A 25,271-nucleotide genomic window follows, 5' to 3' on the forward strand; every position below is an offset into this window, starting at 1 on the left:
ATAGAAACAATATGCCTAAATGATTGATTGACCGAATAATCTCTCGATTTTTCTCCCGCGAGAAATAAGAAATGGAACCCACATATGTCCATTACCAATCCAAGTGTCGAGAACTTGGATCTCGTCCGTTCATTTTCCTATCGGGACATTTTGGTGTAGAAACTGTCGATAAGTGTAGCCTCTCCCATATATAAAACCATGCTTTCATTGGTATTTAAGATTATTCGCTTCTAGCAAACTCAGTATTATTTACAAACAAAGATTCACAAAACGCGCCATTTTTAATATTTTTTATTTTAATGGGTATTTAATTTCTTACATTCGACAATCGAAAAAGAGTAGCAAGAATTGAATGTCATCTTCCCAACCTTCGAATCGATATACTCTGCATCATTATCGTCATGCAAATATCCGGAATAAAAAGATTACATGAATCGGATACGAACAAGATTTTATCCGCTTCGATTACATCCATTCACAATTTTACACCCTTAGCTTAAATATGTCACCACGTTGGAGTAACTCCATTTTTCCACAAACAATTGAATAAATGCCGCTCTTCTTCCAGTCATTTGGACGAGAGAGCATAGACACCGGACAGTTTCTCTGCAGAACAAAATTATTTACTACTGTCTATGTCAGTGAATTATTCCCGACTAAAACTCTTATAGAATGTACACACCTCCCAAGGTAAATTTTAGGACATCACGGAGACGGTGTACAAATTAGCAGTACGTTTAATAATTAAACAGGCCCCTCCTCCTAGTTAGGTAAATTTGGGTACAGTGGTACACCAAGAAAACAATGTACATATTCGTAGTCGGATTATTTTGGAAGTTAAAAAAAAAAAAATTTGTCCCGGAAGTCTGGCCGAACAGTTTGAACTCAAACCAAATCCTATGCTGAGGTTTGGCCTATGCAAAAGTAGTCCGGTAAAAACACGAAATGACCAAAAATAGCCTGAATACCAACTCAAGTGACTAAGCAAAACGTTTACCAATTTTGGACCAATTTTCACGTCACAAGATTTGGAATTAGTTTGATTCTAAAACCCTAATATTTAGTAAATAACAAAAGTAAATCACAAAATTAATAAAAAAATGAAAAATAAAATCGGAAAGTAAAAATAAAAAAAAGGAAAAGAAATATATTCAGGCCAATGAAAATGAAAAAACCTCACGTGAGTGGGGCCATACTCTCTTGAAACACTTTCGATGGGCCCATTTACATCTTCCTCCTCCTCTTGGTGTAAGTTGCTGTTTTGGTATTTATATATAAACCCTTGAGAGTGTTGAGATGAAAGGAAAAAAATAGAGAAGAGAGATTCAAGACAATCCAACCAATCTGCGGTTAATACTTGTGTGTTTCTTCTCTCTCAGCCCTTCCCTTCATCTTTGGGAGTTTGGATCTCGTATCCTTTCTTCCAATAATGGCGAGTTGGTTCTCACCTAAATATGGTCTTAGATCCATTCTTCGTCTTCCCAGAACCTTATTCTCAGCTTCAGCAAACAGAGTGCACAAGAACAATGAATATCAACAGACAAAGATAAATGAGGTTCAAAATGAAGAGGGGGAGGATAAAAATGATGGTTTTAATCCAGGTGCACCACCTCCATTTAAGATTGCTGAGATCCGTAATGCCATTCCTAAACACTGTTGGATCAAGAATCCATGGAGGTCGATGAGTTATGTTTTCAGGGATATTCTTGTGGTTGCTGCATTAGCTGCTTCTGCTGAGTATTTTAATAACTGGGTTTTCTGGATTTTCTATTGGGCTGCTCAAGGAACCATGTTCTGGGCTATCTTTGTTCTTGGCCATGACTGGTTTGTCCCTCTCCTTATCTCTTCTTCTTCTTTTTCCAATGCCCCCCATTTTTATGAATCTCTTGATTGATTTTATTATCATTTGTTTGTTTGATGAAATTCTGTAGCGGCCATGGGAGCTTTTCAAACAGTCAGAAGCTTAACAGTATTGTTGGACATCTTCTTCATTCGTTCATTCTTGTGCCTTATAATGGATGGTAATGAATTTTTTTTTTCTTGAAATGTTTTTCTAGATTTGTAATAGATCTAAATCTGCAAATTATGGAAACAATACAAAATGTATTTGGTAAATTTGTTTGATATTTTAGGAAATTATGTCAGATTTGTAATACCATATTTAATTTGCCATAAATGTTTCAAATTATTTACAGGAGAATCAGTCACAGAACACATCACCAGAATCATGGACACGTTGAGAATGATGAATCATGGCACCCGGTTTGTTCTGCAACAACTCTCTTTGCATGACCTTTCTGTTCCAAAGAAAAGGGGACCATTACACTGTTTTTAATTTGGTTTAAATGTTTTGAGTTGGATTATCTAAGTAATTAAATTTATGTATTGCAGTTGACTGAGAAGGTTTACAGAAACATGGATGATACTAGTCGAAGCCTTCGATTCACCGTTCCGTTCCCCATGTTTGCATACCCAATATATCTGGTAAGCTAGCTTCATCTTTGTAGTTGTTGTAGAATATTGAATTCTTGTGTCAATTTGGATTTCATTAGCTTGGGATTATGTGGTGATAAGTGGATTGTTGGTTGCAGTGGCGCAGAAGTCCCGGAAAGAAGGGTTCTCATTTCGACCCAAACAGTGATTTGTTTGCACCAAATGAGAGGAGCTGTGTGGTTATCTCTACCCTTTGCTGGATGACAATGGCAGCATCACTTGTAGTATGTTCTTGTGTAGTAGGTCCAATCCGAGTCATCAAGTTATACGGCATACCATATTGGGTGAGTTCACTAGTTGTTATTTCTTGTTGAATTTGTTTATCTTGTTTGAATTGTATAAAATGTTCTTACTTGAGGATTACAAATGCAGATCTTTGTAATGTGGTTGGATATGGTTACCTACTTGCATCACCACGGCCACGAGCAAAAGCTTCCTTGGTACAGAGGAGAGGTGAGAATCGGTTTCGATTAGACCCATTCTGAATTTTGTATGCTCTTAACTTTTCAGGAACTAGGAAACACAAATCTGATTACATCATACCCAGGAAAAAGTAAACGTGCTTAGCTGCAATTTTGATCTCAAACCACTACTGACCCAAATATAAGAAAGATAAATTGTTCAAATTACTGGTATGCAACAGGAATGGAGTTATCTAAGAGGAGGGCTCACAACAGTTGATCGTGATTACGGGTGGATCAATAACATTCATCACGACATTGGAACTCATGTTATCCATCATCTATTCCCCCAGATTCCACATTATCATTTGGTTGAAGCAGTGAGTACCTATCTTATCTTTACATTCTGAATGACTAAAGCAAGTGCGTAAACCCTCGAGAAGTTTTTGCTTAATGGCTGTTGAAACTGTTTTTGCAGACCAAGGCAGCTAAACATGTGTTAGGTAAGTATTACCGGGAGCCAAAGAAATCAGGGCCACTCCCAATTCATTTAGTTGGAAACCTAATAAACAGCATGAAACAAGACCATTACGTCAGTGATAGCGGGGAGGTTGTGTATTATCAAACCGATGATCAGTTGTTTGAAAAGTCTAAAAACAAGTCAGAGTAAAAGCCATGGAATTGAAGGCCGTAACTCGCGCTATTTTGATCGTTTCATCACCAAAAAAGAAAAAAAAATCTTCCTTCAATAATTCAAACTGTAGTGAGATGGAGAGGGCAACTCCATTTTTGCCCGAACTTATGATTTTTCCTCTTTTCATTTCACAAGTAAGAAAATACTGTTTCGTGACGGAAAATTTAGAGCTGATAATGTTATTCAATCTTTGGTGATAAAAACTAATGTGATTTCAGCAAACAGTTAAATTGCATACATCATTGTTTCTTTTTCTCTGTGGCATGCACTTTTAATGAATACCTACCTAATCAAACTAGACTTCTTTGATATGAAATAGTCCAAAGATTGAATTCTACCAGCCAACTATAGTTTAAAGATGGCTTTGCCTACATTGTTGGAGTAAATTTCTACCAGCCAACTACCTGTTTGTTTGCTCCATATTGCTTGAAATCTTGCCTAGTTGACATGCGCAATCAAGTGCTCAACCACAAAAAAAATATCACTGCTATTCATAAAAATCCAATGTAGTAGGGTAAGGTGTAAATGGCACTGCCATGACCTCATATGATCTCCAATTCTCCATCACAAGGAAAAACTTAACTTTTCATGCAGTGGCACCATAAAGACAAGTCCAAATAAGTCGAGCATTACCGTTTGGGAGGTAGGAGATGGTACTGGTATCCATATTTCGGTTTTCGGTCTCTGTCAACAACCGAACAATCGAATTATCATCACCATTCCAATTATGTTAAGATCTGTCAATTGCTGGATTTACAGGGTAATAAATTTCTAAAATGAATTGTTTCTTCCTAATAATGTCTCCCTTTTAGATAGGTTGGTTAGAGCTAATTTTAACAGATCAAATTAGATAAAGGGTCAATTCACTGGCACTGCCAATTTAGTACATAAGCAGGTTGCTCAAAGTTACAAACTACCTGTAGGCTGTAGATAAACGAACGCTAGACTAGATTATGCAAATTGGTCCCTTAAAGTTTTGATAATTGAAGCCAATAAATATTAGGCTAAACAAAAAGGTGCCAGAGTTCTGACTTGTGCAATGCAAGAATGTGATTTCCTAGCAACAAATTAATTATCCTGAAAAAAATAAATAATCGTCCGTTCAGTCAGATGAATGGACGATTACAATACAATCAAGAATAAAATCTTATGACAGTAACAAGGACACAGATTTGCAGGTGTCTTTAAGCGATTGAAGAAAATGGACAAGATAAATGGTCCAGGCAACTAGCTTGCACAATGCAGTTCGAATGCACCTCTTTTCTCCTTGTGAGTCGTGAGATGGTCGAGAGTGAGAGCACTGTTGAGTATCGATGATCCACGGCTAAAAACAAAAAAAAAATCCAAGGCCAGAATGATTTGCTGTTGGAGAAAAATATTTTTGGAAAAACTAAACCTTGTCCTTGGAATCCAAGGAAAATCTGTGGAGAAGTTAGATGTGAGTCATTCATGTGACAAATCTTGTCGCTCTAAAGTCCAATGAGAGTTTGATCTTCTAAATTTTACACCCAAAAATCCTACCTGACACCTCTTTGCTTTTAACATATTTTGGGCTGAATGTATCCGTTTGGTGGGCTAACAGGCCCATTCGAATATGCCTGAATGATCAAAGAAGCATTGAGATTCCCTGGACTCATCATGTAGGGGTGTAAATAATACCCGAAAATACTCGGCCTGCCTGTATCCGCCCGAGCCCGCCTGTACCCGAAGTAGCCCAAAATCTGTTATGGCCCGTCATGGATCACCCGGCCTGGCATGGATTAATTTATTGGGCGGTCTCGGGCTTTGCGATTAATTATGATGCCCGACCTGATACCCGGCCTGGTGCCCGGCCTGAAAACCTTCTATGTGCCATTAATCATTTAATATCCTCTTAAAAAGACTTAAAAGTTACAATTTTATAATTGTCAATTTTGTGTCAAGAAAAATAAAAGATATCATTGTTTTTTAACTTATAATTAACCTTTTCGAAACATTAATGGTAATATATTTTCTTATTAGAAAGTTTATTGTACTCTAATTAATTATTTATTATAGGCTAAAATTAGAAATTTGTCAGTGTAATTTAAATATAAAATAATACTATCACTTACGATATGCGATGTTGGAAAGGAAAGGATATTGTATTTAATACCGTTCATTTGAAAATTTAAACTTAAAAAAAAATTCAAAATAGTGGCCTGTCCGGCCCGAACTGGTCTGCCCGTATAAAAAGCGGGCTTTGGGCGATCTTTGGGTAGCAAATTATCTACTTGTGCCCGGCCTGTCCGGCCTGAATTTGTTACCGGCTCACAAATATTAAGCCTGGCCTGCCCGACCTGTCTTAGTTTTTGGGTCGGGCGGCCCGGCCTGCCCGAATTTACACCCTACCCATGGGAGTGCATGCATACTAGATGCTTAAATCATTTCACTCGCCACTAAACACTTCTTAATTCAATTTTAGCTAAACTCATAAGTAGAGCACTGTACACAAGATGATAGCAAAAAAATGATTCTCTCTTTGCAGTTTATTTATATTCAACCTAAAGAGACAACTTCAAAAGAGAAAGTGAAAAAAGTACCTTTAGCTTCTTCTTTTCAGGATTTTGCTCTACAATCAAAAAATTCTAAACCCATACTACATTGTTTATTACTCCAAAAAATTACACTTTTGTCTTAGAGTTTCTGGTATAGTTCTCCAAAAAATTCATCAAAATTATTGGTTTCTAAACTTTCTCTTATAAGTCATAATAATACTCAAAGAGCTCGTTGGAGATTATAATTTCAACTTTAATGGCTACAAGATCAATAATAGAGCTGAATTTGCGGATGTTTGGTCCCTTGATAAATAAGTGCATCCACAGCTTAGGATGTTGTTAGAACGCAACCATGAAAGGTAATATTCTCATGGAGAGTGTTGCGGAATTCAGAAGGTTATTCCCTCCTCTGTTTTCAAAGTGAATGTTTGGGATTCCAGGAATAATACCAAAAAGTTTAGAATTTCTGTCTGTTTGGTTTAGCCTAAAAAGTACACAATTAGTCATGCTTTTGTTTCTCGGACGGTTGCAATCGATTCTCCCAAACAATACGAGCATGCCAAAACCCAAAATTGAATATTTAACCCATTGCTAAAGGCAAATCTAATTCTTGCGCGGGGATACCATCCTGGCTGTCGGATCATTCAAACAGAACCCCTACTAATTCCGGTATCTCTCTTTAGTAATCATGTACTTTGAAGGAGGATCTCTCACTTTTATTCTCGCATATTTAATATTTTGGGTATTAGTTTTTTCAAAAAAAAAAACTAAACGCTAACAAATTTAAATTTAATATTTTAAGAGTGTGTCTCTTTTATAAAACCCTTCGATTCATATAAAAATGGACACATTCACACCACTATTTATTAATATGAAATCAACCAAAGATTGGTAGATAGTGATTTTTTATGTTTTTGAACATAGTCATTTTTTGTACATACATGGAGCTCTGTAACATGAGTATGTTCCCAAAATATTAAATTCACATTTGTTACTATTTAGATTATATATATAAAAAAATACCCTCCAAAATATAAGATAGTATGAAAATAAAGAAATCTATTATAGGGGCTTCACATTCCAATAGATGGGCTTTACTAAGAGCATCTCCAACAGATCCTCAGGTTTTTTCTACGTGTTATTCCCCTGAAGACATCTTTAACATAAAAAATTCCTTAGTTTTAGGAATTTTTATAAAATCTTCTCCAACGGATTGGAGTTGAAGATAATAATAGTACACATGTATTAGTGCTATTGGGTAAATAATTTTTTTTGTTTTAAATGTCTAACTGCTTTGCTATATACTGTCCAATGAAACTGCTGACTATGATTCTCACGTCCTAAAAGAGATCCTCTAAAACCCGAGGATCATGTAAAGGATGTAACTATAACCAACTTCCAAATCAACTTCACATAGCTTTTAGAGGTTTCCATTGAAGATGATTTTTTCTCAAAATATCCTACAATCCTATGTGGCCTACGATTTAGGAAGTGAAGAAAGTCTCGTCGGAGATGCTCTAATAAGACAAAAACATGTCATTAGCTAGTAATTTCAAAAACCCCATATCCAATTATTTTCTACATATAACTAAATTATCCCCGTTTTATTATGATCATTATCTAATTAAGTTAGATTACCGATTTTGACATAGACAAAATTATTGATTTTATATTAGATTATGATTTTTTGATAACGGCTAGGAACGAAACTAATTTTCCAGCCGTAAATGTATTCACTCGATCTACGGCTAGAAAATGAACAACTCCTAGCCGTAACTTGTCTGAAGATTGTTTATGGATAGGAATTCTGAATTCAAACCTAGCCGGCGGAAGATTCTATACATCTTTTTCTTCCTCAATTCACGGCCAACCATGAATTGTATGGGCAGTTTCCATTAAAGAGAAGATTCTTAAGAAGCTAATAACATCATGAAGGGTTGTTGCCATTTCCATGAGTGATCGATCATAATTATGATTTGATGATGATTATTTTCATGAAAATATTTTGAGCTTTGTTGGACATTATTGGGGTGTTGAAGATGGTAAAAGAGTTGGGGTGTTTGTCCGGTGGAATTTAACAAATACAACAATGATAGACCCACCGAAAATTTGCACGGCAATGTATATTTTGGGGGAATCCAATAACCCTGGGAGCACTTCTCAATATTGAGATTAGGAGTGGGGTAGGAGTGAGCCCCACTTCCCTCTCACAAAGTACACCTCGGTACATCTTATGGTGCAAATTTCCGGTGTCTCAATCATTTTTGTAACAAATAATGTAGGTGTTGTTATAACCGTTATGGTGATCGATGGAAGAAAAAAAGAGTTTCAAGTTGCAACAAGTTTCACAACCCCAAGTTTGCTCTTCTCTTCCTCCACCAAATCCAGCGACACTAATATTTTATTGTTTTGGGTTCTACGGTTACGATTTCTTCCTCTGTCTCATTTTCTTTTGGCTTTTGTCTGCACTAAATTGTGTAACACGCAACAGTTGCCTCATATGTAAATTAACTTTAACAAAAGCCGTAACTTGGCTCCTCTCGTTTCTGTTGCTCCATGTTGAAAAGCTAAGAGAAAGTTATGATAATTTGTGTGATTGAATGCATATATATTTGTAAGAGAAACAATTAAATGATGTGCTAGCCATAGATAGCAAGAGAACTAAACAAGGCAATCAACAAATTAACGTGCAAAAAACTAACTAAGACTTATCAAGAATCTTTTCAAGATAAACAAGATTTTGTTAAGAATATTTCATCTAACAACCTATACAGACTTTTAAGATAGTTTAAAACAAACTAAACCGACTTTTTAGATACATTTTACTGTTTTGTTTTATGCTCTAAGAGTTTTAGAGTAGATAGCTAGCCAGAGAAATTAGAGGGACAAAAATTGTGTACCCATAAATTTTTACGGCTAGTTATAAAGAAAACTGACCGAACCGTAACTTAGTTACGGTTCCTACTTTAAATGTCAAACCTAGACGTAATAAGACTTGGAAAAGTAAAGTAGTTTCACAATTTTTTACGGTTAGAATTTTTAAAATAGAAACTAATCGTAACAGCTTCAGAAAAATAACTTTTAGTTTCTGAATTTTTTTTTTTCTTAATCGAGTGAATCTAGCAAAAAGACAACGTCTCAAATCTGTGATTTACAGTTGATTTGACGAAGGAGATGGAGTTTACAAGAAGAAAGATTAGGTTTTGATTTTAATTTTTAGGTTTTGGTTTTAGTTGAAGGGTAACTTAGAAATTTGTTGTTGCACCAAGACACCCCATAACCAAATTTTTAGTCACTAGAAATCCATGTGAAGCCCCTCTATTGGAATTGAAGCCCCAATATTGGGTTTCAAAATAAAAGTGAGAGAGTCCTCCTGTAAGGACCCTCAAGCTCGTCAACGCTATTAGACTAGTCAAGAGACTATTATCTGATAATAATTCGATTAGTTTAAAACGATCGTCAATTAATAGATTAATTTAACAACGACCTAGTTACGAAACTAGTACCGTTAGATAGAACTCGAGAAGTTATGAGGAATGGACTACTCGAATGTGTCATTTGGATATCGAACGAAGAAGATATCAGCTTTGACTGAAGGGCAAAATAGTCTTTTCACTGTTATCCAGGTGGCTACCCTTATCCATATGAACGTGTCATTCACTGGTCTTATCCAACCAAGACGAGCAGATAAACTCGCCCTTCTTTCCTTCTTTCTTTCTTATTTTCCATTCTTCTTTTTTCTGCTTCTATTCTCTTTCTTCTTCTCTTGTTCTTTTCTTCTGCGATTGTTTGAGAGTAAAACGAGAGAATTCGATTGAGAGAATCAATCTTGATGAAGATGTTATGCAATAGAAGTTGTTGCTGGTGTTGATAAAGATTCGAAAGTTGTGCTGATGTGTTATGAAGCAGATTTAGAGTTTTGAGATGGATTCTGGATTCATATGAAGTTGATGGGTTGTTGTAAGATGAAGAACATATGGGTTGTAATTGAATTGGAGTTTGAAGTTGATTCAGTGGCGAATCATTGAAGATATTTGAATTAGGGTTTCTCAAGATGAACTGAATTAGGGTTTTTGAGTCGGTTGAGGAATTATGTGGATTTGATTGTGAAATCAGTCAATTGAGGATGGGTTTTCATTGTTATTTTCAAATAGGAGGATTTACTAAGTGTTTCTCAAACTGCAATAGAGAATCGAAGAGTTAGGGTTTGTAAGAAGGACTCAGAGATTAGCTTGGAGATGAAATTGATGTTTAGGATGTTGATATGAGATGGGTTTGAATTGAATCAAGGTTAAGGATAAAGAATTTCTTGAGAGTGATAATTAGGGTTCTGTATTTTGTAAATTGAAGATGCTGCTGAAGTTAGGGTGTTGACTTGAAGCTGATGAAGAACTGGGTTCGATTCTCGTGTTAAGAAGATGATGAAATCATTATGATTGTTGGTGATCAAAGTTGGTTTGAGGGTGATAGTTATGGTGTTGCGATTCAAAGAATTGGTAATTTGAAAGTTGATGGAACTGGTGTTGCAGATTTGTATAGCATTGAACTAAGTTACAAGTTGTGCTAGTGATGTTCAAGTTACAAGGGATATGAGTGACTGGTGGGGGTTTGGAAACTGTAAGTGATGGTGTTGTTATTATGAATAATTGCAGGAAATGTGTAATGGAAGTGTCTAAGATGCAATTATAGAATAAGGCCAAGTGTTTGTGCAAGAATGAACAAGAGATGAATTGAGTATTACACTGACGATGCTTTAAGTGTAAAATGGATAAGTTTATATGAATTTGATATATGTTGATGTTGTTGCAGTTAAGAGTTGCTATGGCAGTGGAACTTAAATTGCTGGTAGAGATGTCATGGCTAGTTAGATGAGGTGGCAATGGTTAGTGCTATTGATCTGAATTGTTAAGTGTCTTGTAGTGATTTGGTATTACAGATGAAACTATATTTAGAGAGGAATGGAGATTTCAAGTTGTAATGGTAGTGCTGAATTGAGACTGAACTTGATGGTGGTAATTTTTACAGAATTTGAGTTGGGAGAGTAGAAACTGTATAGGAATGATGTGAAGAATCAAAGTTGGATTGTCTCTTTGAGAGACTGCTGTTACTGCAATTGCAGGGTGATGGAATTGAAGTTTGGTTAAACCCTGAAATCAGTTAGTCTATATTAACAACGATCGATTCAAAGGATGAACCAACAGATCGTGGAACTCGAGGTAGGCGTGGCTTGTCATCAAAAGAGGTGGGAATACATTTGACTCTTTGTAACCATTATTGTTTTCCTTTACAACAATTTATGTTTAACAAACTCATCTATTTCTGTTTGTGCGTTCTATGCATTGTTTAACTTGTTTTACGATAATTCTGTTGATTCTGTTAATCTTTCCATGGTTTGGAAATGACCTGTAATGTGTTGTGGTCAATATGAATTGTTATGGGAAATAAGAATTTCCACGTGTGGTATATAGGATACGCTCCTTCACATTTATACCTAGAGATTTTATGATATATTGGTCGACAGTTTGCGAGTTCGAAATTGTCGACATCCATATTTACGATTATGTGTGGATTTGCGAGTTCAGAATTGTACAACCATAGTACACATTGCTTGAAGAAGGAGTTTGTCCATATACATGTTTGTTACTTCTGTGAGGATATGCTCTTTCACATTTATATCTACATGAATTCAGCTTTTATGCTTATATCGGTCGACAGTTTGCGAGTTCGGAATTGTCGACATCCATATTTACGATTAGGTGTGGATTTGCGAGTTCGGAATTGTACAACCATAGTATACATTGTTTGAAGAAAGAGCTTGTCCATATTCGTGTTTGTGTATCTCAGTGACTTGGTCACTATTTAATGTCTGGGAAAAACATTATTGTTATTCTTAATCTTGTTTATGATTACTTAGAAGTTAAATGTTAATTATTCCCACTTTCAGTTTTCAGAGACAGATCAGAGTTGCGCAGCGAAAGCCATAGGTTTTGACTCCGTTAATTAGTTAACTTCTGATATGTTTATTATGTTGTTTATTGTATTTGTAAACCAATTGACTATTGTATATGTATCATTTGAGAGAAGTTCATGTATATATATTCTGAGCGGGGTTAGTTTTGGGATATGTTTTGTAGCAGATTTCTTAATTGAATGTTTAAGTATTTGAATTAGATTCGTAGTGCCTTTTTATTTAGTTAATCTCTTGGATTAGTCAGCTGCTAGCTTAGGGGGCGCTGCACCTCCCTCGAAATTTTGAAAATCCCTTGTCATTGAAACACATCCGAACTTAAATTTATCCTTATAAGCCTGTAAACATAATTTTATTCATTAGAAAATAAAATAAATCCTCAAATGCCAGTAATGATAACTTTTTTACAGTTTAAAATAATATTGGAAGTTCAAAACTTTTTAGCCCGTTTTTATTCATTTTCTGTCCGGGTCTTTATTATTTTATTTTTTTGCATGTTTTTCTTAATTCTGCGAGCCATCTAATGTATAAGGAAACGGTCTAATATGTAAAGAAAATACTTAGATTTTTTCTTCTTTTTTTGAAGCATGCATTTTATTAAAAGAGAACTAGGTTACAATATGTGGTACCCACGGAGTCATGGTAAAGAATTTGATTAATAAAAATCGGGATTACTGGTCCCAAATTTTAGGAGAGAAATTTCCCATTTGACTTCCATTTGCCGTATGATCGGCTAAACCATCCGCTGCTTAATTTCCTTCTCTGTAGTTGTGTTGGATAGCAGCATGCGAAATCTGTCGAAATCTATTCTTTATTTCCTCAATCATCCCTGAGATGTGCCAAGGGGGGAGTAGGGGATGTGATGAAACACAAAAGGTTCTCTGAGTCCGTCCCGGAGAGAAATGACCATTGCCTTTTATTTGTTGTTCTTGAAGCCAGAAGCAGAGCCCAAGTTTATGTAGTTAAGGCAATCGTAATTCCTAATGGTTGAGCTAGAGCTATTACATTCCATGCGTCAGAGTCCGTCCAAATGAAATTCGTACCCGCGAAACCCGGATGACCCATGGTCACCCCACATGTGTTAATCTTAATCCAATTAATATTCAAAGTGGACCATCCTACCGATATTGTCGAGATCCTTTTGATGCCTCTTGGGTGGTTAAATATCGGTGAATCTCCTGATAGGACCGGAGGTAAGGATTCTAGTATGATAGTGTTGTTGTTTTTGAACCCAGGATAAGATTTCTTCTGATGTTTTTTTTTCTTTTGGAGGTATATTAGTTCATTCCTATCCAATCATAAGGTCCAGAACAAAAAACAAAAAAGGAGATGACAGGTATTGGTGCTAATTGTTGTAGGATTTGGGAAATGGTTGTCTGAGGCGTTAAAGTAAATGTGGGGATTTAGTTGGAGTTTGGTGTGGTTGAGAGTTGGGTGATCAAGGTAGTCTAAGATGTGGTCGCCGTTTGACAATGAATCGTTGATTCCGTGTGCGTATTGCATTTGGGACAAATGTCGGATTTGATCAAATGTATGTGATGTAACCGATAGAAGGTTGATAGACCTTTATTGATCGCTTTCCACAAGAAAAGCTGAATTTTTGGTGGACACAGTAAAGTCCACAGGAATTTGGTAGGCAGGAGGGGGTATGAGTAAGTTGACCATGAGTTAGACATCTGTATCCCGACGAAGTAGTGTATTTTCCAGATTATGAGTGTGGCTAGATAATTTTGTCCTGGGGGATATCTTATGGAAGGTGGATGTTGATGATTTTTTGGGCTACAAGATTGGAGAGGGTGTTTAATTTTTCCTGTATCTAGTTATGAGAGATCTGATCAATGATATCAGCTACCTTTCCGATGGGGTACATTGTGCTGGGTCTAGATTTGGGTAGTATGTAATCCAATTGGCTTTTATTGGTATTGATAACTCGTTTCCAATACAACGAAATATCAATTGTTTCATGGTATCTAGGGACAATGGATGCCAATTTTCTTCATTGAGCGCTGGAGAAAGATGGTACGGAATCAATGCCTTGTACAAATTGGTTGTTGATCAAGACATTTTTCAATGAAGAGACTTCCGTAGATGGAGTTAGGTTGTTCATGTAAATTTCAAGTTCTTTTGAGGATAAGATCCGTGTTATGATCACTTCTTTTCCTTATGCCTAACCCTCCTTCAGATATTAATTTTTTTACTTTATCCCCCAACCAATAGGGTGAAGCTTTTTAACTGGCGAATCATGGCCCAAGAAAAAATTCCTAGTTGTTAGAGCACTGCTGGTTGAACTCGCGTGCGTTGCTATTTCAAGCATGTTTGTCAATGTTAGTGATCAAAACTATAGGTCTTGATTTCTAGTCTACTTATAGATGTCTCGGACCAGGACATAGATTGTGTAGTTGAGCCGTAGACTTCACGGCGTTCATCATTTGAAGACGAAAATCTACTAAAGAGAGCTTGTGGAACTTTATCGACAAAAGGTATGTGGAGACTGAAATTCATCTATCACTTGGAAAGTCTATTTCTACTTTATCTCCTATATTGAGACATAAGTCGTGTGACAATATAGTTTTCTATTATACACATTTAAGATTTCGAGCTGAGTTTAACTCGCTTACATATTTCTCGGAATATGTGTTGGCAAGCTTTCGCTTCGACCAAGTTCATCTTATATTTTTGACGCAAGTCAAAATATGATCATGTGAAAATTGCCGAGCAACATCTTACATGGTTTGTGTGATACAATCATTTGGTGTAAACTTGGAATGTTTCGTTATGATTATTTCAATAACTTAAAAATTGCTTTGATGCTAATAATGTGTGAAAACGGATATTGTCATCCTCTAAGAAAGTTTCAATGATTGAAATAAGAGTTTAAAACACTTATCCATTATTTGATATGTCATGTTGTGTACTCTTGCACATATGTAATCCATGTCCGGGAACCATAGTATGCGTACCCGTACGCATACATGTTGGCTTGAGAAATCCGGGACCTAAGTATGCGCACCCGTTCACGTACTGGCGTAAGGTTCATGTCCGAATATTTCTGCTGAAATTGGAAGTTAGTGCACCCGTTTGCATACCGGAAAAACCCAATTTTGGTCAGGGTGTTTCAAGTATGCGTACCCGTTTGCATACTTGAAGGCTAAAGTTCTAAGATCGGTTATATTCATGAACAACATTTATAAACTAAGGAATACAATCTTTGCAAAACGTGGCGACAATGTTCATGAATTGATTCGAGTGAATCAAATCGATTTTGCTTCAATTGTGTTTTTGTATAATTCTATGAGAATATAGCAATTGAACAACTCTTTAACTAGTTTCATTTGAGTCATTTGAACTAGTTATGGTTAAAATAAACAAGGTTGATATGAGAGTAATCATATGGTTAACCTCGGTTAACTATTATTGAACCAACATGGTGTACACGTTTAGGTACGGTTACATAAACCTAAATGAGGGTACATTTCTGTTAGAGTACTGCTCGGTCGAACTCGCATGCGTTGCTATCTCAAGCATGTTTGTCAATGTTAGTGATCAAAACTATAAGTCTTGATTTCTAGCCTATTTATAGATGTCTCAGACTAGGACATAGATTGTGTAGTTGAGTATTATACTTCACGACGATCATCATTTGAAGATGAAGAACTACTAAGGGGAGCTTGTGGAACTTCATCAACAAAAGGTATGTGGAGACTGAAACTCATCTATCACTTGGAAAGTCTATTTATACTCTATCTCCTATATTGAGACATAAGTCGTATTACGATATAGTTTTCTATTATACACATTTGAGATTTCGAGCTGAGTTTAACTTGCTCACATATTTCTCGAAATATGTGTTGGCAAGCTTTCTTTTCGAACAAGTTCATCTTATATTCTTGACGAAAGTCAGAATATGATCATGTGAAAATTGCCGAGTAAACATCTTACATGGTTTGTGTAATACAATCATTTGGTGTAGACTTGGAATGTTTCGTTATGATTATTTCAATATCTTGAAAATTGCTTTGATGCTAATAGTGAGTGAAAACGGCTATTGTCATCCTCTAAGAAAGTTTCAATGATTGAAATAAGGAGTTTAGAATCAAGTAACCATGTTTGGATATAAACATAGTGTGTTCTCACAGTTGTGTATAAGTCCAAAACCGGGAACCTGAAGTATGCGTACCCGTACGCGTACTGGCGGTTGTTGGATGTCTGGGCCAGTATGCATACCCGTACGCATACTGGCGGAAGTCTCACGTCCGTGAATTTCTGTTGGAGTTTGAAAGTGTGCATTGGTATGCGCACCCGTACACGTACTGGCGTAACCAAACTCGGTCCGGCTACTTAAGTATGCATACCCGTTTGGGTACTTGAGTGCGTTACTTTCTAAAATCGTTTGTGTACATGAACTTAAACATTTATAAAATAAGTAATGCAATCTTTGCAAACCATGGCTATAATGTTCATGAATTGATTCGAGTGAATCAAAACGATTTTGTTTCAATTGTGTTCTTGTATACTTCTATGAGAATATAGCAATTGAACGGCTCTTTAACTAGTTTCATTTGAACTAGTTATGGTTAAGATGAATAAGGTTGATAGGAGAGTAAGCATATGGCTAACTTCGGTTAACTATTATTGAGTCAACATAGTATACACGTTTGGTTACGGTTACATAAACCTAAATGAGGGTACATTTCATTTGTGTGTAACAAGCTAAGTTCGATATAATGGTTCAAAGATATTAGCTTGGTTGAATCAGGTTTTTCATCTAACGGTGAATATTGAATTCTTTGTTACCGAGGTAACTTGGATTGCAAATCCTGATTTGAAAACTATATAAAGGAGAACTCTAGAAACTGGGAAATCTAAACCCCACACCTCCTGTGTGTTACCAGTTGCATCAACTAGAGTCAATTCTCCTTTTACCTTAGGTTTCTAACGAGACCCTGTAGGTTAACGACTTCAAAGACTTCATTGGGATTGTGAAGCCAGATCAAACTATTTTCTTTGTAGTTGCGTGTTCTGATCTTGCCCGATTCTATCGTTTGAGTACTATCTTCTCTAAGATTTGCTCGAGATTTAATCTCCGATAGGCAAGATAAAAAGTAATCACAAACACATTCTTCTCATCGTTTGTGATTCCACAATATCTAGTTTCGCCATCATACGATTTAGATTATTGTGAGGTGATTGATAATACTAGGCTGTTCTTCGGGAATATAAGACCGGTTTATCAATTGGTTCCTGTTCACCTTGATTTATCAAAAGACATAACAAAAACTTTTGGGTATTTTTGTGGGAGACATATTTATTCATTCTATAGACTTTTCTGTGTGATACAAATTTGTTTATCAAGTCTTCGACTTTGGGTCGTAGCTGTTGAGGACTGATTTAGTTTAGGTTCTACCCGTCCTAGGTACACCAAGTGACCTCACTTTACCAAGAATAGTAAGAGAGATATTTGCCTTTTCATTGTGCCTTGTCCTTCCTCATATAAGCTTTTCAAAAGCCCCTTACTTTTATGACATCATGTCATGTATCCTAAACCTGCTTAATTACTCCTAATGCCACTCTTTCCTTGATATAACCTCCTTCTTATTCATTAATCCCTTCCTTGTCCTTTCCTTCTAATGAGCATTTTCTCATTGGACTTGGGCTTAGTCCCCAAGTACCCATGCCTCATATTAGATTTAGCCAACCCTTTGGGGGCACCCCGAACCCACTAAGGGGTATTATTTTTCATGTATCAACATTAGTCCCCTGACTATTGGGTTATTTATAAAATAACCTAATAGTCATATAATTTATTTCTGAACTCCCTCTTTCTTTTCCGCTTGAGGAGTTAAGGATGAGAATTCTCTCTTTCCATCGATTCTACGATCCTGGGGGATGCTTGACCTTCTCCACCGTGCAAATTTTGTAACCGCCACATTCGAATTCCAGGAATTCTTTTTTTTTTTCCAGTTTCTGCCGGTTACGGTTCCCCGTTTTATAACCGCCACGTTCGAGCCCTGAGACTCTTATATATAGGTCCATCGACCTGTTCCTTTCTTACCTTTTCCTTTTACAGTTCTCTTTTTCCTTTTAAACCTAACATCCATAAACGTGCCATGTCTAGTAGTTATACCAGTAGTAGTTCGTCTGAAGAGTCTGACGAGCCTGATGAAGTAATGAGCGCGGGTTCTCAGGAATCTGAAGGCGCGGGTCAGGACTAGATCGTCCTACCTCCTCCAGTATATGGTCGGTCTTATTCTCACACGGAGTTCACCAGCGGCTATAATATGAAACGTGCCTTGATGTTAAGGGAGCTGTGTGGAGGTAAGCGTGTCTTTCCTCTTGACGATGCCCTCGTTTCTCGTCTCTTAAACCCTCATGTTCATCCTTATCCGCCCGCCCCTGAGTGGCTTATGCAACCCGAGTCAGATACTATGGATGCTTTCGCGTTTAAGACAGTGCCGCGGATGGCTATTCATCGCGGTGACTACGATCTTCCCGACGTCGATATTCGTTCCAAGTCAAAAACTCACCCAATATGGCCGCACTGGACATCCGATATACGTTCCAACCCCAGTCACGCGGATATTCTTCGCGAAGCGGGTATTGACGAAGCTGTAAATTCGTCTCTCAAGCAGGAAGTGAAGAGATGTAGGCGCGACATAACACGACTTTTTTGTCGCTGGACCCCTCCCGTCCATACTTTTTTACAGCGTGGGGTGAAGAAACCATAGTATTAGAGGATGTAGTCACCCTCACAGGGTTTCCCACCCATGGAATTCACTCATACGACGAGGTAGACGTTAACGAAGCGCTAACTGACAAAGACAAGGTGTTATGGACATACCTATTGGACTGTAAGGATGCTTCCCGAACTGAATTGGTGAAGAAGAGTCAGGCGCCAATAAAACAAGGCGAGAAGAAGAAGGTTTCTAGCACGGGCAAGGATGAGGTACCATCATCCGCCGCAAAGGGAAAGGCCAAATGGGTTGAGAAGAAAAATCCTCCTCCGACGCGTTCAACGGGTGAGCGATTGCTTGCCATCTCTTTCCGCGCTCACGGAGCGATTCACGCTCGTCAACTCTTCCATTAAAGGCTGGAGCTGGATGGGTTACCAAAACCCACTGGCGCACTTCTTTTCCTCTCTGGATCAAGTATTGGTCTCCGCGATTGGTGGGTGGAAAAGTCTTCTCTCTTAAACGGAAAGAGAAGAATCCTCGTGCGGAGTTGGCTGCTTACATCCTATTTTGGCTTTGTCATGATGTATTTGAGTACAGTCCTAAGGACGCCATCAAGAGTGAACTCGTGCCCATGGCGGTGTTATTATCTTGTGGTGTTTCCTTCCCACTTGCGCCGATGTTCTTAGGCGGCTTGTATCATCATTTAGACTTGTTCTGTCAAGACCTTAAGATAGCGGGGTCATCTCATAAGATCGAGACTTACATCCCGGCTTCTTTTATGCAAGCATGGACTTAGGAGTATGTTTCCCCATATGCGCCTGATACCAATGCGCTAGCAATTCATCGCGAAGAAGACCTCGAACAAGATGATGGCTCTGTTAAGAAGGTTCCTTTCGTCTGTGGCTATTCGCGGATGACTCTTTGGAATCTCAAAGGAAAAGTCCCCAAGGTAGACCTTGCTCAATACATGGATGTGGCTAAAGATTTTGTGCCTTTTTCTTATCAAGATGGTCGACCGGGTCCTTCGCATTATGATTTTACTGCGCCTTTTGACACGGAGTTGGATTCCACAAAGCTCTTGTCGGAAGCGGATTTTGATTCGGTGATGCCAGTGTTGCCTGGTTATCTTCCTGGTTTTCCTGCTGGTAAATTTATCGCTATGTCCTACAATATCCCGACCGTGCTTCTCGGCAAGTTGGGCTCGACCAAGGGATCCCCTTAAATTTCCTCCATGGGGTAGCTCTGATCTTGGGGATATCATCGCCAGTTTCAATCGGTTCGTCTTCAAGGGGCCGGTACGTCTATCTGACCGAGGGATCAACTTTTATTTCAAACAGCCTATTCTCGAGCGCCCTTCGGAAGTTTCTGAAGGGGCTCACGAGTATCATCATTTCATGCGTCGCCGAGCTTTGAATTTACTCTTGCGTGAATCGTCCCCCCTCGTAACTTGTCCCATGAGGACCTCCAAGTGCTTCATGCGTCTGGCCGGATCAAACTTGATGATACCATAGCCTTCGCGCATCTTCTTGTCCCAGCTACGAAGGGTCTCCCTTTAGCGCCCTTGGTGACCTCTTGGGATCCCCCTGAAGGTTGTGAGCCTATTAGGCTGAAGAAGGGTTCAAAGTCGTTTTCTGATCGTAAACCTCCACGGATAGAGGTGGTTAGGCCATCTGTTAGTCCTCTAGCGGTGCAGGTACTTGTTACCCTCTTTTTTTATCATCAGTCATCATCATCATTTTTTCTTTTCATCATTTTTTTAAAAATGAATCGGCGAGGTTGTGTTCTCAGGAGACTCCTCCTTCCCATTCTGTGAGTTGGAGGGACCCTTCTTACGTGATGGAGGAGTAGCTGAACATGCCCGAGAGTGATTGGACTGAAAAGAGCCTTGAAAAGAAAGCTAGGCGAGAAGCATCTAAGTTATCTGCCCCGCACCCTAGTTCATCTGCTAATATATCGCCCCTACAACCTCAGCAGGCTCATCGGAGAAGCGCGTCACAACCTCCCTGGGGGATAGTGGTAGTCCAACCCCCTCGTTTGTATACCAGCTAAGGTACCTTGGTGTCGATATTTTTGAGGAGACCGGTTGGATATATCCGTGTCTTCATGTATCGTCAGTTCATCCTCTCAGGGCCGAGACTTTTCGTACTAGAGATAGTCTTCCGGTGTCTCCCAGTGCCGTTTTGCAATCAATGAGTCCGTCCGGTTCTAACCGGTCAGTTTTTGGTGGGTCCTCGTCCCACGTGGCACCACCTGTTGATGATTCTGAGGGTAATTTATACAACCTCCTATATAATACGTGTCTTTGTTTCTATCATTCTTCTCTCCTCTCTCTCTCTTCTCTTTCTTTTTATAAACCTGCGTTATTCTTCGCAATGGTGCTCATCTCTCATTGATTCTGAATCATCTTCCAGTTTTTCCACGTCTCGTCCTAAACCTGTTGATCTTTCGCTCGGTCCATCGATTCCTGAGGTTTTTTTTTTTTTTTGTTTTTTTTTGTAAATTTGCTTGTTTGCTAAAACTCTATCGTTGGTACTAGGATATGGGTAACAAGCGCAAAGAGACCTCTAAACTTGAGGGTCGTGACACGGGTGGGGTGCGGTGCGTAGTTCCTGGTGGTAACGGGTCCAGTAAGCGTGCTCGGATGGATGGTGGTGGTTCCTCCGCTCCTTCGAAGAATCAGACTGATGTTCCTGTTCTTGACATGTCATCCGTATCCGTTGTGACAGCAGATTCCGAGGACGCGCAGCTTCGCTTCCCTTTGGTAGTGAGTGCTTCCTAGGCTGGAGTAGATCCCGTCACTCACACCCTCGTTCACGGCTTTTGGGTGCCAACCATCTTTGCCGCTACTTACAGAGATATTGTTGAGCGTGGCGGTGGTCACATGGCGAAGGAAGGTCTTCTGGATGTTCGCATTTTGTGTTATATGACTAAGAACTTCTTGGAAGTCGCCGAACAACTCACGCGTGCAGGGGATGATCCTATTGACACGGAGACGATGCATGGCTGGGAGACTGTCGTGCGGTCCGCAGTCAACATTCAGTTTCTAATAAAGTGGTTGGAAGAGTTGTTGGCGAAGGTGAAGGGTCGTAATGACCCCCATGGTCGGCTGACGAGTCATACTTTTAAGCTAGAGGAGGATCTGGAGAAGCTCTATGAGGCAACTGCTAGTAAGAAATCTATTGATTGTTGATGTTGGAGTGGCTAAAGATGAGGTGATACAGGCTGAGACCGCGGAGGCAGCGGTTCGCAATGAACTTGAGGATAAACGGAAGGAGTTGACTAAGCTTCAGTCTACTTGAAGCGCTTCTTCTTTATGTTGTCTTTTCCTTCGTCTTTCTTTGGTTATGTTGGATCCTTGTTTCTCGGATAATGTGTTTTTTTTTTTTTTAATTATTTGTGGGATATTAGTATGGTGCTTGGTTAATCATTGGTTTATTATTGGTATTTCTCGTTATTCTTGGTTTCATGGAGCATTAACTATTCGTGGTTCTCTTTCCCTTTTTTCTTTGTTTTGGAAGGATATATGGGTTTGGGCGAGCGTTTTTGTGGCGCGCTTATTACCCCCTCCCCCTCTCTCTGTTTTTGTTTTTTGTATTTTTAGAAGGGTGTTGTGGGATGGGTGGGCGTTGATGAAACGCGCATACTCCCGCTTTTGCTTTATCAGAGCTACGCGGAGTGGTAGGCGGGCATTGATGGAACGCGCCTACCGCTCTTTCTTATTATAATAAGGATCCGGTGTGATGGGTGAGCGTTGATGGAGTGCGCCTACTCCCTCTCTCTTTTATAAGAAGGATGCGGGCGTTTGTATAACACGCACACTACCCCCTTTTTCGTTTCATCCAAAGGATGCGGTTGGTTCCTCGAGCGTTGATGGAACGCGCCTATCCCCCTTTATTTTTATCGGGAGGATGGGTGGAATGGGCGGGTGTGTTTCTAACGCGCCTACTCCCCCTTTGGAAATCCCATAGCCTGTTGTAGATGTCAGCCTATTGGGAGCCTTTGGCATTCCCGTGGCCTTTTGTGAATTTGTCAGTCAATCAGGCACCTTTGGCATTCCCGAGACCTTTTGTAAATTTGTCAATCGATTATACGCCTTTGGATTTCCTGTGACCTTTTAGATTAGTCAGTCAATCAGGCTCCTTTGGTATTCCTGAGACCTTTTGTAGATTTGTCAGTCAATCAGGCGCCTTTGACATTCCTGTGACCTTTTGTATATTTTTCAGTCGATCAGGCGCCTTTGGCATTCTCGTGACCTTTTGTTGATTTGTCAGTCGATCAGGCGCCTTTGGCATTGCCGAGACCTTTTGTAGATTTGTCAGTCGATCAGGCGCCTTTGGCATTCCTGAGACCTTTTGTAGATTTGTCAGTCGATCAAGCGCCTTTGGCATTCCCGAGACCTTTTGTAGATTTGTCAGTCGATGAGACCTTTTGTAGATTTGTCAGTCGATCAGGCGCCTTTGGCATTCCTGAGACCTTTTGTAGATTTTTCAGTCGATCAGGCGCCTTTTGGCATTCCTGAGACCTTTTATAGATTTATCAGTCGATCAGGCGCCTTTGGCATTCCTGAGACCTTTTGTAGATTTTTCAGTCAGTCAAGCGCCTTTGGCATTCCTGTGACCTTTTCTCATCGCATTGCATACACTTTTCAAAAAGAGATTGTTCTTACCGTAGAAAAGGGTATTGTTTACAATTTATAGTTTAATCTTCCATACTTACTCCCCCCCATTGTTTTAGTGACGAGGAAAGGGGTCGTGGTCGATTGTCTGCTTAGTTGCCTCGAGCTCTCCAGAGACGCACTTTTGTTCGAATATGTTTCTCATGGCGAAACATTCTTCCGTCAGGTGTCCCAATCTCCAATGGTAGTGGCAGTACTTGGTCGCGTTCTTATCCATCTTGTTGACGTCTACCACTATCGAGGACACCTGGATTTCTTTCCCCATAACCCAATGGTTCAGTAGTTCAATTGCACGCTCTTTACTGCAAGGCAGAGGAGGCGGTGGGTTTGAATATCGCCTAGGCCGTCCATTTATCCCTTGGCTCCCACCGATGGTTTGGAACTGGTCCCTTCTATCTCTGCTAGTGTTGGGCCTTAAGTTGCATGGTGCCTCCGATATGGTGCTGACTCTGTGGTGCCAAGCAGGGACTGTGGGTACTTCTTCAACGCAATCGGAGATCCTTTCGGCTGCTTCTTCGAGCTCGACAAAAGTTTGGAATCTGATATTGATCAAACTTCCCTTAAAAGCCGTGATCATTCCTCACACATATATCTCGACGAGCACTCCTTCGTTGATGTCTTCATGACATTCTAGAATGCCAAGCGTCGAAATATCAAAATGTATCTTCATATTTCTTCTCATATCCGATGTCTGCTCCTGCTCAAATCTATTGTCATAATTTCCCGAGAAAAAGTGTGGACATGGTTGGCTGAGTAAAATTTCCCGAGAAAAAGTGTGGACATGGTTGGCCAAGAATCCACACTCTCCGCTTTTAAATTTTCATACCAATTGAATGTTGTACCTGTTAGTGACTTAGGAAATTCCCTAAGACACAGCCTTCCATCTGAGACTCTGTCATTCATCGCTGATAGAAACTTGCTGAGGTGTTCCCGCGCATTTCCTTGTCCATCGTATGTCTTGAATTTCTGAGAAGTGTAGTCTTCTGGATACTGACATTTTTGGATACTCGCTGGGTATGGACTGCTTACGAGGAAATGATTGTCTTGTTTTATCACATGGTAATTTTTCTCCAAGTACCTTGCCATTTCTTCCTGTAACATTGTTGTTTTGTCGGTTTTGTATCCTCCGTCTTTTGTCGTTTATTCGGGAGCGCTTTGGTCTGCTATTACTGCTTGTGCTATCCAGTCCTCTAGCTCATGTCTTCTTCGTGAGCGTTCTTCTAGTTATATTTGCATGTCTTGCAGGGCTGGCGATGGGGATTTTTGTAGCTGGATTATTCGCGTATTCTTCTCCTGTGTTGCTACTGTTTCTCCGCTTTGGAATCCGTGTTCCGTCGATTGTTTGATAGCGTCTTGAACCAGAGTTTCTTCCTCGCTGTCTTCATCTTCCATTGTTACTTAGTCTAAGTTGATGGGTCGGTTAGTTACTTGGTTTTCTACCGCGCCTGAGCTAGCGCCTCCTAAGTGTGTCATGGTGAGCTAGGCACGAGCCTCTGGGCGTGGTCGCCAAATGTTGAGGGGTGATTTTAGTTTACGTTCTACCCGTCCTAGCTACACCAAGTGACCTCACTTTACCAAGAATAGTAAGAAAGAAATTTGCCTTTTAATTGTACCTTGTCCTTCCTTATATAAGCTTTCCAAAAGCCCCTTCCTTTTATGACATCATGCCATGTGTCCTAAACCTCCTTAATTACTCCTAATGCCTTGTCCTTTCCTTCTAATGAGCATTTTCTCATTGGACTTGGGCTTAGTTCCCAAGTACCCATGCCTCATATTAGATTTAGCTACCCCTTTGGGGGGCACCCCGAATCCACAAATGGGTATTATTTTTTATGTATCAACAGTAGGAACTC

General features: G+C 39.1%; 1 protein-coding gene across 1 annotated transcript; it reads left to right on the plus strand.

Annotated features, from left to right (window-relative positions):
• The first annotated feature begins 1,294 nt into the window (after window positions 1-1,294).
• On the plus strand, window positions 1,295-3,841 carry LOC113338748 (omega-3 fatty acid desaturase, endoplasmic reticulum-like). Its single transcript, XM_026584136.1, has 8 exons — window positions 1,295-1,824; window positions 1,932-2,021; window positions 2,196-2,262; window positions 2,392-2,484; window positions 2,592-2,777; window positions 2,866-2,946; window positions 3,137-3,274; window positions 3,373-3,841. The coding sequence occupies exons 1-8, from the start codon at window positions 1,430-1,432 to the stop codon at window positions 3,562-3,564; spliced, it is 1,242 nt and encodes a 413-aa protein (XP_026439921.1). The 5' UTR covers window positions 1,295-1,429; the 3' UTR covers window positions 3,565-3,841.
• The last annotated feature ends 21,430 nt before the right edge of the window (window positions 3,842-25,271 follow it).

This window comes from Papaver somniferum, unplaced genomic scaffold, assembly GCF_003573695.1.
Source record: "Papaver somniferum cultivar HN1 unplaced genomic scaffold, ASM357369v1 unplaced-scaffold_19, whole genome shotgun sequence".
NCBI lineage: Eukaryota > Viridiplantae > Streptophyta > Magnoliopsida > Ranunculales > Papaveraceae > Papaver > Papaver somniferum.